Raw genomic sequence first — 24,537 nt, forward strand, 5'->3', positions numbered from 1 at the left:
TTTGGGATCATTAAAGCATCTCTTAAACTGAAAGGCCGATTAATATGAACAGTCATTTTTATGCTAGTATAAACCCAGCTTGGATGTTCAGTAGGTCCATCATATTTTTTATAGGGAGGCATACAAAATTATTTTGACTATAATTCTGCCTTGTTCATTTTATTATTTATGGGCATAGCTTCATATGGTAGTGTGGTTCTCAAGCAACATTTGTAATAAACTGTCTGTTTGATAAAGATAACTCTTAACGCTGGTAATGTATTTCTTTATTTATTTTGCACTCTGCTCTTTTTCTTTAGCCTTTGTAGGATGACTTCTTGGCAGGGCTGGAACTAGGGTAGGCAGAGTAGGCATGTGCCTAGGGCACAAAGCTGGGTGGACGTTAGGCACTTACCTTCTTTGCCCCTAGCCCTGTTCCCTTTTTGTGAATGCGCACACGTCTTTTGGGTGCTGAGACCGGCCAGGTTACTTAGGGCGTCTGTCTGCCCTGGCGCTGCTTAGTAGAAAGAGGGTATTACAGTCTCTAGCAGTGCTATCCAACTGGCCAGATGCGCCCCGCCACCCCCCCCTTGTGTGGCCCATCACATGAAAGTCTGCCATTTGTCATTCATATTTAATATATTTAAATATATTGCAATATATGGACAAACAATCCCTGTTTTGTTTGAAGGGTAAGGCATTTTAGTAGCTTACGGACAAAATGTTTCAATATCCATAATATATTGATCATGGGTTGAGTGCAGAGGACCTTTTGTATTTGTCTTTGAATTTTATGGTAACAGCCTCATTGTAGCCCTGCTTAATGTTTTGAAAAATTAGTGGTGAGCACAACTTTCCCTTCTCACAATACCAGACCCTAAAGACTCTCTCTTCTGTATTCTCCTTATGATTACATGCTATCTTTATGCCACACGACACCAAATGTTATATTCTAACTACCCCTTTTTATCAGAAATAGTTTGCATTCATCTCATCACCTTTCACTGACTGGTTTCTAAGGCAAATGGGACCGTTGCAACAACACAGCAGCTTCTAAACAGATTGGCAGATTCTAAACTCAATTGGTATTGGGTTTATTGGCTTCACACTTCCATTTGCCTTTCCCTGTACATATTAACCTGGCTTTTTTAAGGAACAACCAACCCTTTATACCCAGCCCCTTAATACCCAGAATAAAGACAAACACACACAGAGGCTTTGTGGTTAATCTGTGTAAATCACAGCTTTATTGATGGAATAAATTAGGCTTTTTGATCCTGAGGAAGGCAAAAACCCTCGGAAGCTCGGCCAATATGCTTCACTAGAGGGAAAAATTCCTTCCTGACTCCTTATCGGCAATCGGATTTGCTCCCAGGATCAATGCCACATTTAATCAAGGCAAACAGGGTGAGGGACATAGAAAGGAGTATGGCAGCATATACATGAGCGCCTTTAAGCTACTAGGTGAACACTGCATTTCATTCCATTTTACTAGACCCGAGGCAGTCTGCAGACCCGGCTTCTGCAGTCTGACGGATGGAGTGAAAGGGAATGCAAGGGCTACAGAGTGGCTTAAGGGTGCACCTATATATATAAAGCCATGTTTTGAATAAAAGGGGAGGCACCACTGGTGGAATTGTGGTAGAAGGAAAAGAAGCAAAGGGGAATATGGGAGCATATACATGAGCACCGTTAAGCTGCTAGGTGAATGCTGCATTCCTCTTCATTCTATTAGACCCCCCAGGCATCCTGCAGAACCCGGCTTCTACAGTCTGAGAGATGGTATGAAAAGGAATGCAGGGTCTACTGAGCGGCATAAATGTGCTTATGTGTATTCAACCATATCCCTGTCCCCAGTATGTACTGCTTGCCCCTTCTGGCAGCTGTGATTCAGATGTTTGTGTGTGCGTGTGTATGTAAAGATGTATATATATATATATATAACATGTATATATAACATGTTTTAACGTTTTTAACTATTTACAAGAAAAATTATAGAAGAGGAGTAGGTAAGGGTGATAAATGGTGAGGGATATATTCTTATTTAACAATATGTACATAATGGCAGCCTACTGCCTCAAAAATGTGCCACTCTGTAGGAGGCATTGCCAAAAGTCCAGTTCCCGGTTGCTGGTAGGTTGATGTCTATAGACCTGGAAAAGGAGAAACAGTAAATTTGTGGAGCAGCCACTAACTTGATCCCTTTATCCTGCCTTCCATGTTCCAGGCTGTGTTGGATTCTTGTTCTTTTACATCATTAGCCTGGCAAGATGATGTCTGTTATTCCTTCTTGGACTCCCATCTTCTATTTGCAGCTAACATGCTGCATAAGCAAAGTCATAGAAGGCGTCTGAGATTTCTTCTGCCATTTCAGCGCAGATGCCTTTGGGTGGAGTTATATTGGGAGCCAGCTTTGTAAATCTCTCATCAAAATATTTCAGGTCCTCCGGACCTTTTAGTTGTGGAACAAAAGGGGGCTGTGCTTTCTGCTCCAACATAGCATTCCAGTCGAAATCCTGCAACGTAGACAATAAGAAATGTAATTCAGAGGCACTTAATGTTGAATTATTATCCCAGGCATGATATTGCTTAATGTTAATGTGAAACTGGGGAGATGACTCTTCATTGCTAGACAAGGTGGGACCGTAGCCGCAAACTTTCTATACAGCTATTATCTGTGCGTACAGCACAATAGATCCTAGAATATTTGTCACTGTAATGACAAATGAAAGGCGAAATATTGGTAATGATAAATTGAAACTTACTTTGAAGAAAGGATGTGCCGCGACATCAAAAGCCCCATCCACAGCAGAGCCCAGCCGATCTTCTACATTCTTTTCTAAGAGCTAAAAAGAGAAAAGTGGTGTTACCCACACAGGAGTGTTCTGCCTATATGGGATAATAAGTCACAATTAGCTGATCTGAATCTATTGATGTTACTGGGACAACTTACCTCTGATATTAGGCTTCTTGCATCTGTGTGCAGGGTTGGTGGGTACACTGGTTCCTGTTCCATAATTGAATCAAATAGACATTCCTGGTCTTTTCCAGTGAAGGGTCTCTAGAAGACAGAACATCAGCATTTTTATAGCAGAATGGATACAGTAGTGGTTAAGTGATGCATATGTGCAAAGTACTGGTGTCATTGAGTTTGCAATGTGTTTGATCCCTGCGTCGCTGTTACTTTTATAAGCAGAGAAAATAATGAAAGATGAGAGTCTCTGGCACTTCCAGAAAGATCTTATTTTTACTGTATTTTACATTTTCATTCAAACTACTAATTGAGCTCTCTGCTTACCTTCCCTAGGAGCATCTCGTATAAGATCACCCCTAAAGCCCACCAGTCCACAGCCTTGGTGTAATGCTCTCCGTTGACAACTTCTGGAGCCATATAGGCAGGGCTTCCTACTGCGCCACTGATGCTGCCGTTGGGTGCAAGTCCTAAAACACGAGAGGAAAGGTAAGTAAAGTGAAGGCCGTCACAGCTGATTTATAAATAGTAACACATACTGACCACAGAACTGGGCACAACAGAACTACTGTTCCAGCGCAGTCAGATCAGTTCATTTGGAAATGAACATTTCTAAAGTGCATTTATGGTATAGAAACTGTGGATTATAAGGTAAACTTACCATCTATGCTGAGGCCGAAATCTGCAATTTTGACATAACCTCGGCTGTCTACGAGGAGGTTGTCAGGCTTCATGTCTCTGTAATAAATACAAAAGAATGTTATGTAATATCTTGTTCTGTATGTGCCAGAACAATGTATTTCCTGCTAGTCAGCTGAAGACGTAAGCTGTGAAACCAACACTTTTTTTTGCTTACCTGTGTATAATGCCTTTTTCATGTAACTCCTCCAAACCCAGTGTAATACAGGCTGCATAGAACCTACAAAATAATCAAAATACAAAGTCATTAAACGTTTATCCAGTAGTTTAGTCAGTTGGCTAAATAACGAGATAATGTATGATTTAGCAACAACTTTGTTTGTTCTGCCAATCCTATCACCTGAGCAGCCCACAAATGAAGCTTTGAGTGGGAATAGCCATGTACTTCCTTCTGTGACAACTCTGGGCAATATTAATGGTTCTGCTCTGGTGAAATGATTGTCTTACGTCAAATGCCCCCATGTGAACCCCACTGAAAGTACAGTCCTGCTTACCTAGCCCTCGGTATGTCAAAAGTTCTAGCCTTCTGCAAGTGGGTCCTTACACTGCCACCGGCAGCAAACTCCATTACAAAGAAGAGCATATTCTTTGTATGGAAAGTGGCGTATAAATTGACAGTATAAAGGCTCTCCTTGGTGATTTGCATGACGCGTTTCTCTGTCAAGATTCTGAAAAAGAAAATCATGGAAATGTGGCATTAGCATTTATTAAAGAACAAATTACAGTAGAACACGGTGCAAAATTGTTGGAATTATGATCATTCCCTGAGAACTGACCCATCAATGTCATCAGAGGTGTAGATCTTCTCTTTGGCCATGGCTTTTACAGCACAATATTTCTTTGTGGTATTGTGCTGAATAAGGAGAACCTGGAATGAGAGAAAGCATTTAGTTAGCCTAAATGAGAAAATAAATGTACCAATACTTCTAATGAACTGAGAAAATTACCTTTCCGAATCCACCTTTGCCTAGTAGGGCACAGCGGCGGAGGTCTTTCTGGCAAATACCGCTGAATTCCAGGTCTCTGAAAAGGAAATTGCAGATTTAGACCCACTTCATAAAACAGAATGTTCTTCCAGTGTTGTAAGCGTTTGCTGTTTCATCTTACATTGGTTCCTGTTCCTCATCCATCGGGGGCTCTGCTTCTTGATGTTCCTCTGGCTCCTTACTTGCTTCTGGAGCAGCACTGGGGTCATCAGGGGATGACTCCTTTGATGTTTCACATGGGGCTTCCTCTACATCTACAGACACCTCGCTATGAGTATAAAGGCAAAGTTAATGTCATTGCTTTTGGACATATTCATTTCCACAATTTTAGTGTCACATACAAATAGTAGAAGTTATTGGTACAGGGTAAAAAGGAATTTCATAAGTACCAATTGGCAGAAAAAGATCTTTTCTATGTAAAAGAATATGTATCATACCGTATGTCTTCTTTTTCTTCCAGCTCTAGTACCGGATGTTCTGTACTTGGGCTGAGCTCTTCAGCAGGGTCAACTGGCATTTCAAGAGATGCTTCTCCCTCCTCGCTGGACTGCACATTATCTGTGGGTACGTCACTATAAGGATAATTAAATTTTAAGTTTAATTTCTTTTAATACATCTTTTTTAAGTTGGAATCGTAGTTTTTTTATCCCTGTTAGTACCATATGTATGAAGGGGAAATTAGCAGCACTACAGAAGGAAAGTAAAGTAAAAAAAAAAAAAGGCCTTATAGCTATATATAAGATTTGGACTCCCACATGGACCTTACCATTTGTCCTCAGTCTCAGATACCTCAGCATGAGGTGTGTCTTCTTCTGACTGGGAAGTCATGCCATCTGCAGGCTTCTCACTTATATTATAAAAGAAAGAACAATTATTAGTTGTTACCGTCATAACATTATCTGTATCAGAAGAAAAAGTTTGGGAAGGCTTAAAACATTCCACATACCTGTTGGAGATCAGCTCCACCTCGGTGGTATCAGGAACTGGTTCCTCTTCAGAAATGGAAAGCTGAATCTGTAGACAAACCAATCTACTTACGTGTGAAGAAGAGTCACTGGAGCACTGTGACATCTCTTGCACTTCAGCTGCAGTGGCCTCCTGCGCTGCTGGGAGTTTGTCACTATGATATGAAGTGACAGGGCCACTTGAGGGACTCTCCAGATTGTCAGTAACATCTGCAAAAGTGAAAGGCCATTTTATTTATTTATCCCAACTCAGTGTGATGTTTCCCTGTAATAATATTTCTGAATTTTGAAATTGCTTGACACCCTGCTATGTTCATTGATACCCATGGAGTGACAGCAGGAGACAAATCAAAACAAACTTCCATATCTCACCTGGGCTCTCCTCATTGTCTCTCAGGGCAAGCGCCTCATCCGGTTTCTGAAGGGCAGATTTAAGGCTTTTAAGCTTCTTCTCTGACTCCTTCCAGATCTTGTTTGCTTGAGCTAAGATCTTCCTGCCGCTCGTCGATTCGTCGAGTCTATCAGCCCCAGCTGTCTGGATCTTCCTAACCAGATGTTCTCGTAAATCCAGGGAATTTGGCCTTGACCAGTGATGAGCTTGGTCAAGTGATGAATAAGAATCGTCCTGTAAAGGTGAAACAAAACCTGTGAGAAACCCATAAACATTTAAGTAATGGGGCATGGCTACCTGGTCTATGTGAGCGGACGTTCTCTTGAGGGGCTCCGCTGCTCCCGATCCTTTTTCTCATGTTATTTGCCTAACTACCTGCTGAACAGGGGGCTTTTGGATGTCTTTTTGCTTGGCTGTCTTAAGTCTACAATATGGGGCAAAAAAACCACGGAAACTGCTGCTAAGTTGAGAAAGTTCTCCGCATCGCACCCTTTCCTCAGACTAGTCACCTTCCGAGGGCCCTGCCGTTAATCCGGAAGCTTCCTTAACAGATTTGCTAATGGAAATTAAGGCCAACAGGGATATTTCGACAACTCTTATTATGGCGAAAACAGAGGAGTTGACGGTGGAGTGCTTCCATATTAAAGCAAGATATGCAAAGGCTGCGTGAAGGCACTGTGGAAGCTGAGCAGCGTATTAACGCATTGGAGAATGTCTGCAATCCTCTTCCACAGCAGTTACAGGATTTACGGCGTACCGTTTCGCAGTGGCAGGCTAAGGCTGATGACTTAGAGAACGGCCTAAGGCGTAATAATGTGCGGCTAGTCGGCTTTCCGGAACGGGCAGAGGGTGACGACGCTGAGCGCTTTGTGGAGGAATGGCTCAGAGAAACTTTTGCGGTAAACAATCTCTCCTCTACTTTTATAATAGAGAGGGTGCATCGTATTCCTATGAAGGCCCCTATCCCGGGGGCCCCTCCTAGAGCCCTGATAGCCCATATCCTGAATGCCAAGGATAGGGATACAATACTTTCAATAGCCATAGTTAAAGGGCAACTACTATATGAGAACACAAAAATTGTAATTTACCCTGACTTCTCGCTTAAAGTACAAAAACAACGGGCCAGATTCCAGGAAGTCAAGCGAAAGCTTCTGGATCAAAAATTAGTTTATTCTATGCTCTACCCAGCGTGCCTCAGGGTTCAGGCGAATGGAACTACGCATTTCTTTACTTCGCCACAAGATGCTTCTGCGTGGCTGGAAGCAGCAAATGTTTAAAGCATTTCTATATCGGCAGGTTGAATGGAGTGATGCCCACCTGCTACATGTTTATACAACTTGTTTTAGAAAGCCTAGTTGCTCAATTGGATCGCCATAATTTCCTTTAAAAGTTATTATATCAGCTGATGAACGGTTCCACGTATGTGCTACCTTGTGGGCAGATGTCTAAGCAGAACTGCTTCATACTTTGCTACGTACATGGAAGCTTCTCTATGATAAAGCCTGAAATTTGTTATAGAGATCTGTGCTTATTTTGCCAGCATTTGCTATGGTCTACTTGCCCCACAAGTTATTGGGTTTCCTTGTCTTTTCTACGTCCATGACCGATTGTTATTCTGACTATGGATCCCTTGTGGTATATGGGGACTTGTTTGGACTGGTCAGTGAGCTGGGAAAAGCAGCTTAAATTTGTTTTTTTTTATTATTTAGCTATTGCTATATATGTGTTGGGTCCAATGAGTATTCACAATGCTGATACTGTATGTATATATTGGGTGATGTGTGTATCTATATGGTTCTGGTTATAGTGGCGGAGCCCCACCCCTCACGATTCTACCTCCTCGACGCCATTTACGGTGTCCCTACCCAGATTTGCCTCCCCATTGCTTAATACAACATTATTGTTGCTACTGTTGGGTTCTAGGGTTTAATTCTGCTCAAAGTTGGGTCTGAGCGGAAAGGGTGGTAATGTTTTCCGTCATTTTGGCGGTTAGCATGGGATGGGCTGTAAATAGTTCTGTAATTTTTTTCTCAGGTAGCTCAGGCAACAGACACGTAATGGTCATGAAACTTCACGGGAACAATATAGATTATGGCTAAACCCCTTTCAATTTCAACATGGAATGTTCGGGGCCTTAATGACTGTGTGAAACGAAAGCTAGTGTTAGATTTGTCAAAAAAAAGACATCAGAGGTAATTATGTTACAAGAAACTCACCTGTTAGGGAGTAAAGTGTTAACTCTAAAAAGACCGTGGGTTGGTTGGGCCTTTCATTCCTCCTTTTCAACATATACGGGGGGAGTAACTACACTTATCAGAAAGTCAGCGAATTTTCGACTCATTTCTGTACATTCAGATCCACAAGGGCATTTTGTTTTTATTCACTGCTATCTCAACATGAAGGAAACTATTTTGGCTAATATTTATCTTCCACCACCCTATTCTGACAAATGTATTATTCAACTAATGTCTTATGTAGCAGATTATCCAAGGGCCCAAGTAATAGCCTCTGGTGATTTTAACACTGTATTGGATGATTGTATGGATAGACAGTGTATCCGGGGTACAATCCAGTAGATTAGATCCACTAACCTCTCTATGTAAATGTCTACTATGGGTCTTCAAGAAGCATTGAGGCATATACACCCACAAGAAAGGGGGTTTTCCTGTTTTTCAGCCTCTCATATGTCCCTATGATATGGCTTTTGTCTCTAGTGATTTACTGCCTAACATCCATACGGCCATTTACCTCCCAAGAGGAATTTCAGACCATGCCCCATTGCAAGTGATTTGGGATAATGGGACCCCTTTGCATTCTCAGATTCAGTCATGGTCCTTTAATCCTATTTGGTTGGAAATTATAAATAATAATGAGGGATTAGAATTTAGAATAGAGTAATTTTTTCATCATAATTTAACTACAGATAATATTGAAATAGCTTGGGATACCTTTAAGGCCTACTTTCGAGGCCTACTACATTCTGAAATCACTGCAATTAAAAAAGCTTCTGCACGGGATGAAACTAATTTAGAGCAGCGAGTTTGTCAATTGACTGTACAGAGTCATATTGATCCTAGCCCACAGAACTTCCAACTTTTAAGACAGGCTGAAACTGAGTATAATTCCCTGTTGCAACAAAAAGCTAAGAGAGGTTTATTGTTTAATAGAGCAAATTATTTTGAACATAGTGAAAGAGCAGGCAAGTTACTTGCTTATCTCTCTAAAACGCATGACCTTTGAACTTTATGATGATCATGGCCAGCTCATCACACAGACTAGTCTAATTAAAGAGACCTTCGCTAATTTCCATAAAACCCTATATATGTCCAAATTGCAAAACAGTGCACAGGAAGTTTCACAATTTCTGAACGAGGCCCAGCTCCCTCAGCTCTCAGAAGAACTAAATCTTTCTTTAGGTCAGGATATTTCTGAGCTGGAAGTATATGAGGCCATTAAGCTCTTTCCCTCCCATAAGGCTCCCGGACCTGATGGTCTCCCTATGAAAGATTCCATAAAGCTCTAGTCCCCCATCTGCCGAAACCTTTTAATAAAGCCATAGCTACAGGTCTTTTGCCACCTTCCTTATATAATTCTACAATAGTGCTGCTTACTAAACCAGGCAAGGACAATAAATACTGTGATGCCTATAGACCCATTTCCCTGCTGACAGCAGATATAAAAATCTTTGCCAAGTTATTAGCGCTCAGGTTAGGACGGATCATTTTAAATTTGGTGCATGAAGATGCAAATTCAGACAACTGATATGGGCTAATTCTCGGTGTAGATTGAAATTAGTAACTTTAATGAGATCTAAGACCAATGCCGGGATATCCTTTCCTGAAATGTTTTTGTATTATTTGTCAGCTCAACTGTCTCATTTCAGTACTTGGCTAGATAACACACACCACCAAACTCTAAAAGATATATGGGCATTACTAACTGGTAAGGAGGACCAGCCTATAGTTTGGATGTTACAAAAAGTACCCAAAAATGTGAAACAGTTACCTGTTCATCCCATGATTCGTTATATGTCCCGGGTATGGTTAATGGCACTACAAATTACTAAAGAGCAACATACAGATGAAAGTTTGGTCTGATAAAGGCATTTTTACAATAGGGGAAATATGGTCTGAACGGGGCATCTTTACGTTTAGAGACAACAGTCTACCGGATTGCCAGGAAATCGGTGGTTTCAACATTTGGGAGTGCGACAAGCCCTTATGGCTACGCATCATTTAAAGGTCAATGAGAATAAGATGCTCACCTATTTAAATAGATCATCCACTAGGGGCTTAATTTCCAGTTTATATGCAGTGTTATTGCAGGCTAGTAATGATGCCCCATTGGAAACTCTTCTGCTTAACTGGGAAACAGCAGTGGATATTATTCTAGATGAGGAATGGCAAGAGGCCCTTGAGTCTCCTCAAATAGTCTTTGTATGTTATAAATTGAGAATGGTTCAATTATATGTCCTACATAGGGCGTATCTTACTCCAGTAAGATTGCACTTGATAAGCCCTGCTATACCTGAGGTCTGTAATAGGTGCGTTGTGGAAAGGCACGTTAGTACATATGTTATGAGAATGTAATGTTATTAAACCTTATTGGGCTGAAGTTTTTAATCATCTAGATAATATTTCAGGGGTTGTCATTCCTAGAACATCTAAGGTCTGCTTACAGAATATCCTGGGTCGTACGGTCTCTAATCAGTATACCAGAATATTTATTCAAGAATCTCTCTTCTTGGCTAAAAAACTTATAACCCAAAATTGGAAAAGTAGAACCCAGAAATTCAAGTATGGATAAATATCATACAGGATACGTGTAATTTTGAACGTATAATTTACTTTAAAAGGGGTTCTCCAGATAAGTTCTATAAAATATGGGATAAATGGGTTGATACATTTTCCCAAATTCAAACTGTTAATGCTTAGTGAATAATTGGCTATTTTATTCAGCCTTTCATTGTTATATGAATAGGATGCTAGTGGTGGGTATTCTGTTGGGTGTGCAGTGAATTGCTCTTAATAACAAAGGTGTGCAACAGCAGCATATTTAATATTGACTATAATTTTGTGTTTTATATGTTTGTAAACATCTGTAATACTGAATACGAAACACTTTTTTTGTGACTGCTGTGCAGTCTAAAATGTCATTCGTGTCATCATCTAATTTGTAATTTGCCAATAAAAGCTACCTGAATTAAAAAAAAAACAAAAACATTTCATCCCCATGTATCCCATTGACACACAAACTGCAGTGTCTGTATAGAATACTTATTATCCTCGTAATATTGCTCCTTCCCCCCATTCCTCTTAAGCAGTAACCTAAGACTGCCACATGTTGCTTCTTATATATTCACATACCCACCAACTAAATATAACAGTTATTGTAAGTTACACGTGTATCCCCAATGCAGCCTCCTCCCAATGCTCAAAACATTCAATGAAAGGCTTAATATTTCCATCACACTTACCATATCAAAACACTGAGTTTTGCAGGGAAAAGCGCCCATTTTCACTCCTACATGGAAAAAAAAAGAGATGTTTATATTTAGGAATTATAAAGAAATTAATTCTAAACAGCACAAATAACTCAGGAAAGAATGAGTGATAAAAGGAATCCTCTAATAAAAAATATATTATTGTACATCACTTTAGGGCTGTGGAACATGGGGGCATTTGTTCCCTTACTAAACCATGGATTTGTCGGCAAACCGACCTAAACACCAAAAGGGCAAAGGCAGAAGGCAGTTTCCAGCGATATTGGTGGATCACCTCATGTGGAAGATACAGCATATTCCACATGTTAGTAAAGGGAAAAACATTATTGAGAAATTTGCTGCCTGGCAGCACAGATTTCCTCATGTACCTTTAATTTAGCCTTAGAACAATAACGACAAGGCTTATAAGGGAATAGGTTCCAGATCCAAGTACCTCTAAGGTGATGGCAAGGTGAAATAGCCTCTCTTGTGGGCAGCAAAGCCTCCAAAAATAACATTCCCCATTTCTATTAGTCACATGTGATTTGGGTTAGAAAGCAGTGTAAAGAGTACAAAATAGGTGTTCAGTAGGGACATAGGTGTCAGGCTATATTAGGGGAATAAGGTCAATATGGGGAATTAGGTAGCATAAAAGAACCCTGAAAGCAAAGTTTTAAGATTACCTCTTAAGTGAAGTTCTTCAGATGACAGAAGATGAGCAAAAAAAACCCAAAAGCCCGAGATGTTTTGGCTTTTGGCTAAAATACAGGGGCCGGCACAAGGCCGGGGAACCCCGGAGGGTCTCCCTCTTTAAATTGTGGCTCTCCTTATATGTGTTCACAGACAAATGTAAAAATCTGAATTAAGGAGATGCCAGAAAAAAAACCATCCAAAATCGCTGATAAATTGCAAAAAAATAAGCAATCCACACACTGTAGCAATCTGTATAGGGAAGAGAATAAATTGACAAATTAACTAATAATTAGAGATAATGCATGTAACACTTATTTCCTATAAAATACAGAGGAAGGCAGAGATCTGGTCATTTTACCCTAAACTCAATCTTTGTGTCATTCCCAGCAGGTACTGGCCCTCAGTTTATACAATATAGTACCTCATAGCAGCCAATCAAAAATGAACATTGGTACAGTGAGAGTGAAGTACATCAAGAGTCAAGTCAAGAGTGAGTTTGTCATTTCATCCATATACGTTTGTACATTACACAGTGAAACGAAACAACATTCCTCTAGGACCATGTTGCTACATAAGATCACTGTCCAGGTGCAGATTGCCCAGTGTTCACCCCTACCCCCCTGCTATAGGAAACATTTAGCAATTAAATATTATTATTCATTAGTATTCAATACCATGTACCTTGTTGCCCCCTCCCCCCCCCCCACACACACACATATATGGAAGATTTGAAGGGAAAGGGCATGCGAGAAATTGTTATTCTGTAAAAGGAAAAAATATTGCTATGTATTCTATTAAATTCAGTTGCAAGGTTGGTATATCAGAACAGGGCAGATACCCAGGGACAAAACTCTACAAAATTCTAAGGAGCCTGTTAATACTGGGCATAAAAATAAAATATTTATGGGGAGGCACGGGGGTCCCCAAATGTTATCTGTTTATGGACTCCAAGTGGGAAAAGTGTATATTTGCTGTCAGCATAACTGCATAACTGCCAAATCCTGGGTCTGTGTCTCCCAACCAGATTAAAGGCATCTCATAAGCCCATTTTAGGGGAAAATTCTATAAAATCTGTGATCGGAGCAACACTCGTTCGTCTGGGAGGGCATAACCCAACTATTTCCCCTTTATTTCTCTAAAATATGACTTATTTGGCAAAAAAATGTCTCAGAGGGAAAGTACACTCACCACCCTGCCAACCAACGGACTAAACCAACTGTCAATCCTTAGGTGTAATTCACCTCTCATCCTTGCTCTTAAATTATGAGACTTATTAATACAAGTTATTGTGTAAAAGGAAAAAGCATTGCTATTTATTCCATTTAATTCAGTTACATGTGAAGGTTGGTACATAAGAGCAGGGCAGAGGGACAAAACTCTAAGGAGCTTGTCAATACTGGGCATAAAAATAAATGATTTTATCCATTTTAGAGGAAAATTCTCCAAATTGCCTAAAATCAGTGAGAGTATCAATACCTGTTAGCCTGGAACCCATCACCAAACTGTTTTCCCTCTTTTTTATAGCTAAAATGAGCATTATTTGACAAAAAATCTCAGAGGAAATATACACTTACCTCTCGCTGCAATGCCAACCAACGGACTAAACCAACTGTCAAACCCCTAGTTGTTAAGTCACCTCTGTTCCCTGCTCTTAAAGGGGAAGTGTACCCTGTTGATGAGTGGGGTTTATATGGCAGTTATTTCTGTTTAGATGTGCAGTATATACAAAGGTTATTATTTAAGCAGAGCATTGCTTTTTATTTATGGCCTATTGAGTCAGTGCAGTTACTGTGCTGCCATATCTGTAGGGTCCTTTCATTCATCAGCCATGGATTCAATCACTGTGCGCTGGGGAGACTCTTTAATCAGACAGCAGACCCCTGGGGACACAGGAAAGTACAGAGGCCATGGGAGAGATTAGTTTGTGAACCTTCCTTCATCTTTATCCCCAAACACTGTTTCTATGACTATGATCTATAAGAATTTATGCCGGTCAAGATTAATATGTATATAGTATGATATATTCTGCAGCTCATAACAGAGATTATACATCATTCCCATCAGTTCCTGCCCCAGTAGAGCTTACAATGTAATGTCCCTGTCACATTCACACATGCAACTCACTAAAGTCCAGTGACTTGCTAATTGTAATGGAAACTTTTCATTTTAAAGAAATCCCTAAATGTATTGATTACATGTAAATTATTACATCAGGGATGGGCTCTTTAATGCAATGCTGTAAAATTTCAACTGTAGAATTTCAACTCCCAGCATCCCCACTGGAATATCTCACTTGAAGCCCATGATTGAATTACTGGTATTACTAAGCAATTCCTGTACTTGTCTCTCTGTAACTCACTGCTGCTATATGTTTTCCTTGCAGCCTCAAAGAAGCCTCTGCTCCCCACGCCCAATGACAACAGGGTATGTATATTGTTATCTACTGCCCCACGTTCTGCAACACTTACAGCTTTCCCAACTCCAAGGTATCTCTATTCATCTATCTGTTTGTCCGTCTATCCAGTAAAACAGTAGAGCATCCCAGACAAATATTTCCTGTCCTAGAAGCACATCTTCAGCTTTATCCCCAAACTTATTATAGGAGAAACAAACCCTTAATGAAAAAAAAACCCCCAACCCTACATAGACCTCCAACCCCCCCAGACTAGCTGCCCCCCTGGGCTAATTCCCCTAACTCTTTACTTACCCCTCCATGCAGATTCTGTCCAGCGGAGTTCACGGGTGCCATCTTTTTCTCTTCAGTAATCTTCGTAATGAGACTGGTGAAATGGTGCATGCACAGTTGGAGCAAATTTCTGTTTGGCGACAACTGCGCATGCGCCGAAACTCATGAAAATTGGTGAATTGCTGGTCTCATTCCAACGATTACTGAAGCAGCTGAAGATGGTGCCTGTAAACTCCGCTGGAAAGAATCTGCACGGAGGGGTAAGTAAAGAGTAAGGGGCATTTGCCAGGGGGGCAGATAGGCTGGGGGAGGGGGGTCTATGTAGGGTAGGGTTTTTTTTTATTAAGGGTTTGTTTCTTTTCTTTAACGACCACCAGCATAATGGAACACAGTGCCGCACTGGGCCGGCCGAACCATGTTCTCCTGATCGGGCACCCCCTTAAGAAAAACTTTTGTTGCTGCTTTCCTCTACACAAGCATGCTGTGCAAAGGCATTCGCGCAGGCCCACGCCACACCGCGGTTCGCGCAGAGGGAAGCCGGGAGGGGGCCCCCCATGACTGCCTGGAGGGGTCTTCATGTGGCAGTCCCGGTGGGCCCCCATTACTCCAGTCTGACCCTGAATCTGCATGTCAATGTTTATCTAGTTTTCTTTTGTTCTCTTGTCTGTTAGCCTGTATCTGTCTCTCTTCCTTTAGTGTGTATATGCCGGCTGATGAATTCTGAAGTGAGGGTCAGTGTTAAGCCCAGATCTCTGTTCTGGTGGATCAGTCTAATGTTACATTTCTTTTGTCTCTCCTTTAGGAGTGTAGGTGTAGGAGATGTTCAGCGAGGGCAAAATATGGTTAGAAAATCTTTTCAACTAGAAGCTGTGGAGAAAACCTTAGCAGGACTGAGGCTCTTCAAACCCAAGATGTCTTCCGAAAGGGGGTACATGCAGATGAACAACGGCTGGCAAAAGGAATGAGAGATTAGTTTATATACACTATTAATGTAATGAAATAAAACAGTCACAGATATTCTGGTCCAATACAATAGTGACTTTATAACTCAGCCTGCAGCCTTGTGCCTTTATATTGTCACAGAACCCTTCAATGACCTCTAATATTCTTATATTTTACAGTTGGGGGGAAATTATCCTTTATAGTACATGTGATACATTATCCCTTGTGATACCCAGAGTTCCCTGTATAACACAGCCTGCAGCCTTGTGCTTTAATATGGTCACAGTACCCTTCAGTGACTGTATCTCCTCCATATTACCTTAAAATGTGGGATACCCAGGTGCTACTGTACTACAATTCCCATGTATTATGAAAAATAAAAGCTTGATGGGAGTTGTAGTCAAGCAGCATCAGGGATTGATTCTGCCATACTGTTCATAACCCTTTCCCTCAACTCATACCGAATTCCAATTCTGAATTCTAGTGGCTATTCAGCATCCTTTCCTGAATTGTGTCTTGTAAAGGGAGATACCTATGCTGCCATTGGTTCAGGTTATCTCTGTACAGGCTATAGGCAAATGTGAGGGGCTTTTTTTTGCCTAATTAAGCTTAATACAGGGAGATATCATTGCTGGCATCCTTTGATGGTATCTTTATGTTTGAGCTAAAAAGAGAATCAGGAATGACAAAAAATATAGATACAAAATATAGTAAAAATGTACAAAAAACCCACATACAGATATATTATGCTTCCTACACAGATGATGGCAGGTGTCTGGATGCTGAAACTTTTTAACATGTAGTAAACTTGATATCCATAATTTGGGAGATAGCCACAGATAGGGATGGGCAAATATTTTCGCCTTGTTTCGACGCGGAAATTACGCCTATAGACTTGTATGGAGTCATGCGTCCAGTCCAAAAAAAAAAGCCACGCGTTAAAAAAATTTCACCGTGGCGTTACAAACATTTTTTTGACACCCACAGACTTTATGGGCGTTGGAGACATTTCGTGAGCGTCGATTTTTTAACAAAATTGGTCAAATTCGCCCATCCCTAACCACAGATATATTATGCTTCCCACACAGACAATGGCAGGTGTCTGGATGCTGAAATTTTTTAACATTTAGTAAACTTCAACAGGGTGATACTTGTTGTTGGTGCTGATAGCTCAATGTAGATAAGAACAGCCAATGTGCTGATAGCTCAATCATTACCCAGTATGATCTATTTTTATTGGTAATTGCCACCAGTCAGTTTCATCAGCTGCATACCAAGGCCAGTACTCTCAAAACAAATATAAAGATCCAGTATTGTGACGGTAAGGCCTACTTACTATATTAATAAGCCTCACTAAAAACTGCGTCAAACAACATTTCATTGAATAGAAAATTTTATCGTACCATCAAAACAATAAATGTAGTATATTGAATTTATGACTGTTTTCCTGTCTTAAAGGAGGTCACAGGAAACTACACACTATGTGGCCATACTTGTTCTGAAATAAGCGTAGCCAATAGGTTAAATATTTGAAGCTCGTCCATGCTCATGGCCAGATTCAGCCAGTTGATTGGTAGTAGTGGGTATGGTATATACTGCAGAGCTTCATGAGGCAGCTCTTCTCACTTCGCTGTGTTCAATCATTAGGCTATGTCCGTCCAGAACAAATATCTGGCATATATATCATCATATCTATACCAATGGTAAAGAGAGAGATAATGTTGGAAATGAGAATACCATTCACTTTATTTACAAGAGGAGAGAAACCAATTTTGTGACAAGTGGTAGAAAAAGCTTTAAGAACAGAACAACCTCTCTGATGCACCAGGTGAGACACTCTGGTGCGAGAAACTTTACAGCAGTACAGTCACTCCTATCACTCCTTCAGAGAAAACACACAGGAACTAAACTAAATCCAGGTACTCAATGAAAAGAAAATGTAATTCTAACAATAACTCAGATTCAGTTAAAGAGTCATTTTTGCATTTTAAGTTGTTATACACACAGTTCTGCATTAAATGTGAAGAGAAAATGTCATTGGTTTTAACCTGTAGCAGGGGACTGGTGGTAGTAAGTGAATTTGCTGTTGGGACAACAAAAAGAGAAGTTATAGTTGCAAGAGAATTACACATAGCTGTTACTCACGTTACCTACTCATGTAACTTACAATATTTTACGCTCACATAGATAAAAAACACATGTAGTCCTTACAATAGGATGTCTTTGTATGAAGCAGCCTAAGGATAGATTGTGGGTAGAAAAAGTTTGATTTACCTGAATTTCATGTCTGATTACTAAACTTAAATTAGCACACACAAAAACTTAATAAGACAGAAAATGAATAATTAGAATGGCCAGTGTTTGCTGAATAAATAAATGCATTGGAATGGGTATTACTTCTGTCTTAAAATGATGAAAAGCATGAACCAATTGTTTGGATCATAGTCCAGCCTCGAGAAAAGCTGCACAATGGCGTCCTGGTAAGTAGAGATACTCCGATACAGTTAAAATATAATTCATAATGTAGTTGCTAATGTCACACCTAAGCGGAAAAAAACCAAGAGTGGACAACAGGTAAGCATGCGTGGCAAGAATTGCTCATTTGGTGAATTTTTGGCCAATTTCGCACCAATGTATTAAGCCGATCAGGATGATCCGATGTTTTCGGCCCCATGCCAATCAGGTCATACTGCAAATCAGCTCAACACAGACACTTTGCTCAGCTGCTGTTAATGGTTCTCCCATTATTAACTAACTGATAATGAGGCTTAGCTGAGCAGAGATAACCATGCACATAGTGACTTGTACATAATAATAATAACTGTTGAAGTCGCACTATCTGTGATTTGCATTGACAGAGATGTTAGAAGCCAGTGTCAAAAGTCTTGGCCAATTGAATGCCATTAGGATCAAAGAAGGGAATATTTATCAGGGGAAAGAACGACAAATAAGCATTTTGCTTACAAACTTTGCTGGTGCAAACTGTTGCTTTAATACAAGCTAAAGAAGCACAAATAAGGTGCCCAGGTGATAAACCTCACTAGTAGCACGAGACTTGGGTGGAGAAGCGAAATAAACTGCATTTGGGACTTTATTACAACATATTTGTGGCTTTATACATTTGCTTGTAACACACTAGATAAAGGGCCATGCAGCACAATCATGGTCTGTGTGTAATAACGTTGGTTTCCTTTAATTACAATCCTAAACTACAGACAAATAAGGAAAGATTTAAAGTTATTCAAAATCTAACCCACGCAGTAGCCCCAAACAACTGGAAACCACTAAAATGCTGCTATAATTTACTTTTTCTAGTTTAACGATTATGAGCTTGGGCCTCATTAGCAAAACATACCCAATCAGAAACATGTTCTCGGGATCAGCAAGGAATAATTTAAGCAATATTTTATTCTCTACTTTATAAGGGTGAATTGGTTCCACTCATCAGTAAGTTGCCATCTATGGTTTTCCGTCTTCAAGAACAAGCTTCGATGCCTACTGTCAACCGAGACACATGTCGGACGTAAAGGGCAGGCTCTCGCCCAGCTCTTATCCCTCCGGAGATTCTACACTCTTTCCTGGATCATGTCATCTTGGTCGCTGCACGGTTACAAGGGCCCACAGGTCTGATTTCTTCTGGGACCGCCAACCTAAGGAACACTTCTTCTTCTGCTCCTTGCGTCTCGCTTCACATCCTGGTCTGCAGCCCCCAGAGTACAGTATCAGCGCCATACATCAACCCGGTAAGCATTCCATATAACAGCAAGGCGGGAAATAGGTTGTGTGCCTATTTATTGTAATATTAATATTGGCTGTCAATACTTCCAAACTTTATTGGAAATGGGGGATACTTTTTTGTGCGATTACCTGTGTGTCCGTAAATAGTGTTTCGAGAGCAGAAGGGAAAGTGGTGGTAAAACCAGGAATACTGAAAAGAGAATCAGGCGATAAAAAAGGGATGCTGGATGACAATCAAAGGTTATTAAACATCAACTACCCTCTATGTGTGGTTGAACTGGATTCAATGAAACTGACTACTATAGCAGCAGTCCCATCTTAAATATCTAGAGTGGGCATCACTCACCCGTCAAATCTCTTCTGTCTATGTCAATAACTATCTCCCCCTGGAATAGGATAAAAAGATCCTCCAGTAATTGTCCATAATACATAAGTATTCATTAATGTTGTCAACATTTCGGCATAAGTTAAGAATGACAAATCAGAGTATTAAACATCACCCTTACCTAAACTGCTGCAGCTGTACAGTGCCATCTCTTATTTACAGTAAAAGATTGGAGGTCCATGCAGGAAACTTCATTTTGCCGAAAACTATGGTTATCCTCGAGCATTCCAGAGCTACTCTGTTTAAAAGCAAAATGTTTGTCTGAAGCCCGGGTCTTTTCCTTAATCTTAAATGGTTCACTACAGTTGCCTATCCAGCATCAGTAGTAAGGGTGTATGCATCTCTTTCCTAGATTTTGGGTTGCACTACTCTTTCCTTTGTATACCCCTAGTATCTCATACCCCACCGTCCGTTTTCCGCGGACAGTCCTTTTTTTCGCTCGTCTGTCCAGCTGTCCCGGGTATTACGTGAACTCAAGACCCGCTCCCGCATCCGTGTCTCTCTCGTCTTCCTGCTTCGGAGGCCTGCGGAGGATTTCAAACATCACCCTCTAATCCACGTAATTATAAAGACTATTTGTAACCAGATAGAAGTGTGAAGCGAAATCCTGCTGGTTTCGTGTGTCTAGTATCACGACACGTCCCTAAGCAGAGACCTGGCGCACGGGGTACCACCCGGCTTTGGGAGGCTGGAATTAGAGCTTGACATGTTGGAGAGTGGTCGTGGCCTTGCTGTTTATAAATGGGGTGGGCGGAGGTGGCAGAGGCTGCTGTGGTGACCTCTAGTTGTGGATGCTGCGACCCTGGGGTTCTGGCTTGGGACTAGTGAGGGCTGCAGGTAATCCCTGTTTGTGTTCTGGGTGCTTTTTGTAGTGCAGCTTGCGGCTCTCTGCTGCTTTCAGCACGTGTGGTCAGGTTGTGGTTGTTAGACGATGCCGGGAGTTAAAGTTCGGCACGTGCAAAGTTAGTTTGGTTTGCACAAACATTTCTAGTACAGTCCCTAATCTTTGTAATTACGCTCTATAATCACTCCATACACAGCATGCGGCCCAGTCATGCAGACAACAGAGAGCTTTGTATGTTTTGTCTGTATTCTGCATCTGCTGCTTTCTGACTACTGAACACTGCAGCCCAATCCAGCTGATTCTCAAACATCTGGATTTAGTGATCAATAACATTGAAAGCCACTGGATATGTGTAATGTTTGTGTGTGTGTGTATTATATGATGTGTGTGTGTGATGTGTGTTATGTGTGTGTGTGTGTGTGTGTGTATTCTGATGTTTGTGTCATATATGATGTGTGTGTGTGTGTTGTGTAGATTGTGTGTGTGTGTCTATATCGAATGTGCTGTGTGTGTGTGTATATATAATGTGTCATATGTGGCGTGTGTGTGTGTGTGTATATATATATATATAATATATATATATATATATATTATATATATATATATATATAGTATATATATTATATATATATATATTATTATATATATATATATGGTGTGGGTGTGTGTGTTGTGTGTGTGTATATATATATATGATGTTGTGTGTGTATCATATATATAATAATGATGTGTGTGTAGTTGTGTGTGTGTATATGTATATATATATATAATTGTGTGTGTGGTGTATATATGAAATGTGTGTGTGTGTGTATATATGATGTGTGTGTGTATATATGATGTGTGTGTGTGTATATATGAGTGTGTGTGTGTGTGTGTGTGTGTGTGTGTGGGTGTATGTATATTATATATATTAATATATATATATAGGTACAATAAGGAGGCACTCCACGGTTGTAGTGAAAAAAGGTTATATCTTTTATGGGCATTAACAAACTACCCACATCAAGGCGTTTCGGTTCCTCTCAGAACCGTCGTCAAAGGATGCACCAGTGGTCGTCACATGATGTATAAATACAAACATCCACCAATCAGTGTGAAGTGTCATTGAAAAATTCATGTAGTGACAAGCTCATCGTTTAAATGTCAATCACAACTACAATACTCATTGAAAACATATACATAAAGTGATAAAATCGTATACAAAGTGTAAAACTGTTCCTAAATTTGTCATAAAAAAGCACTGGTGGCTGGTGAAACCACCAAGCCTCATCAACATATGGGCAATGTGTGGTTAAAAATTATTTTAGCATAATAGAGGTTTTTAATAGCCTGCTTTGCTAAACGGACACGACTGGTTGCTCCTCCCGTTGAAATCTCTTTTGCTCTTTGTTGGAATTGGTACTTACACCGGAATTATTTTCGTTTTGAAAAATAGTTTTATTACAGCTGACAGGCACGGCTATGGGGTCCAACGTGGCCCCCTCTTACGCCAATTTATTTATGGACGGTTTTGAAAAGGAGCATATCTTATCCAAATACGCTGATCAATTATTTCTATACAAGAGGTACATCGATGATATACTTTTGATTTGGCGGGGAGCCATGTTGGACTCCAAAGTTTTGTTGCCGAGCTGAATGCCCTAACCACACCGGTTAAGTTCACACTAACTTTCCACCGGGATACAGTTGATTTTTTGGACATACGAATTTTTTCGCAGACCCAATGGGGTGGGCACCACATTATACCGTAAAGACACCGACAGAAATACCGTTTTGCATGCGCACAGTTTTCATCCACCCGCGATTTTGAGATCAATACCATACACACAGTTTCTAAGAGTCTTTCGAAATAATTCAGATTGTGAATTGGCAAAGCAACAGGCGTATGAGATGCGCGACAGGTTTTTACAGCGTGGATATCAAAGAGAGTTTCTAGACAGAGAATTGGAGAAAGCGTTAAAAAATGACAATAGAGGTACATCTGAGTTAACCTCAGGAGTGTCAGACAATGATGAGATCCTGACTTTCGTTTCCATTTTTCGCCCATAAGCAAGGATGTAGGTGCCACCATTAGAAAAAATTGGCCCATACTACAAATGGATAATAATTTACCATTCACTAAGGTGAAACCACCGCGATGTGCTTATCGCAAAGGTCGGGCCCTGCGTGACATATTGATGGTCACAGACTTGCAGAGCGATCGAGACACCAGCTCATCACAGTCCTGGCTGAAGTTCAACAAGCTGGGTTGTTTTAGGTGTAGTGGATGCATTACATGTGGGTTCTTGTTAACGGGTTCTCATTTTTCCCATCCACACAGTGGCAGGAGGTATGAAATCAGGCACAGGCTCAATTGTTTGTCAGAATTTGTGGTGTATTGCATTATTTGCCCGTGCGGTTTATACTATGTTGGGAAATGTACCACAAGTTTTCGGATCCGCATGAACAACCATAGATCCACGATACGTACTGCCCTGACCTCTGGGAGAGCCGACACTCCACTTGCTAGACATTGTGCCAACCATAGACACTCACTCCCCTCCATTAAATGTGTATTAATAGATCATGTCCCTCCACTTAAACGGGGAGGTGACAGGGGGAGAATACTACTGCAAAAAGAGGCCATGTGGATCAGGACTCTCGAGACAGTTGCCCCGAGGGGCCTTAATGAGATGTATTCATTGGCTTGCTTCATTTAGATAATATGTTTGTCCATCCTTTATACAGATTTCACCAGTTCTATATATTTTGTCACATAAGTTTTTAATTTTCTAGTCTTTCCTCTAATTTCACAATGGTCGGAGACATTAGAGGGTCCTATAAGAGTCTAGCATTGTTAATGGTGACACTTTGTCACAATTTTTTTGATAATTTTTTGATAATTGTTTTATACGTGTAATGTTGCTTTAGAAACTGGGTTGCGGGGATGACCGCAGGAATTGGCCTATCCATGCAAAATGCCTCTCTAAATAACCTTCAGAAGTTTGGATCAAAGTAAAAGTTCGATATGAATATTGGTTTGCGGCATCTTGTATGCAGCATAAATATAGATGCAAACCTACTTGATTGACATTTGGCAATGATGTACACTCTAAGGTAAATGGTCGGTTGGGCTTTTTATGCAACATTGTTGCTATTTAAGCCTCTACCGACACTATTTTTTCAAATGTTATTTTTCAAATGTTAATTTTTCGATTATTTGTTACCCCAGATTGTGGCTATTCCTCCATGGCATCCATGACAACCCAGGCTATTAAAACCTCTAGTTATGTAAAATAATTTTTAACACACATGCCCATATGTTGATGAGGCTTGGTTGGTTCACCAGCACCAGTGCTTTTTTATGACAATTTTAGGAACACGTTTTTACACTTTGTATACGATTTTATCACTTATGTATATGTTTTCAATGAGTATTGTAATTGTGATTGACATTTAAACGATGAGCTTGTTCACTGACATGAATTTTCAATTGACACTTCACACTGATTGGTGGATGTTTGTATTTATACATCATGTGACGACCACTGGGTGCATCCTGACGACGGTTCTGAGAGAACCGAAACGCGTTGATGTGGGGTAGTTTGTAATGCTCCAATAAAAGATATACCTTTTTCACTACAACCGTGAGTGCTCCTGATTGTACCTATCTATTTTCCTCTGAGGAGCACCCGGGACTTGATCTATTGAGGGTGAGTGCCGGTGAAACATTTGTTTATATATATATATATATATATATATGTATATATGATGTGTGTGTGTATAGGATGTGTGTG

The 24,537-nt window shown here is 40.4% G+C and overlaps 2 protein-coding genes across 2 annotated transcripts in view; one reads left to right on the forward strand and one right to left on the reverse strand.

Annotated features, from left to right (window-relative positions):
- Nucleotides 1-24,537, forward strand: part of LOC108714052 (zinc finger protein 276-like) — a 278,865-nt gene that overhangs the window by 31,114 nt on the left and 223,214 nt on the right. The window lies entirely within an intron of this gene.
- On the reverse strand, nucleotides 2,168-3,036 carry LOC121402815 (ribosomal protein S6 kinase beta-1-like). Its single transcript, XM_041589553.1, has 3 exons — nucleotides 2,933-3,036; nucleotides 2,745-2,825; nucleotides 2,168-2,495 (listed from the first exon to the last, which is right to left on the reverse strand). The coding sequence occupies exons 1-3, from the start codon at nucleotides 2,993-2,995 to the stop codon at nucleotides 2,295-2,297; spliced, it is 345 nt and encodes a 114-aa protein (XP_041445487.1). The 5' UTR covers nucleotides 2,996-3,036; the 3' UTR covers nucleotides 2,168-2,294.

Source organism: Xenopus laevis, chromosome 4L, assembly GCF_017654675.1.
Source record: "Xenopus laevis strain J_2021 chromosome 4L, Xenopus_laevis_v10.1, whole genome shotgun sequence".
NCBI classification, from domain to species: Eukaryota; Metazoa; Chordata; class Amphibia; order Anura; family Pipidae; genus Xenopus; species Xenopus laevis.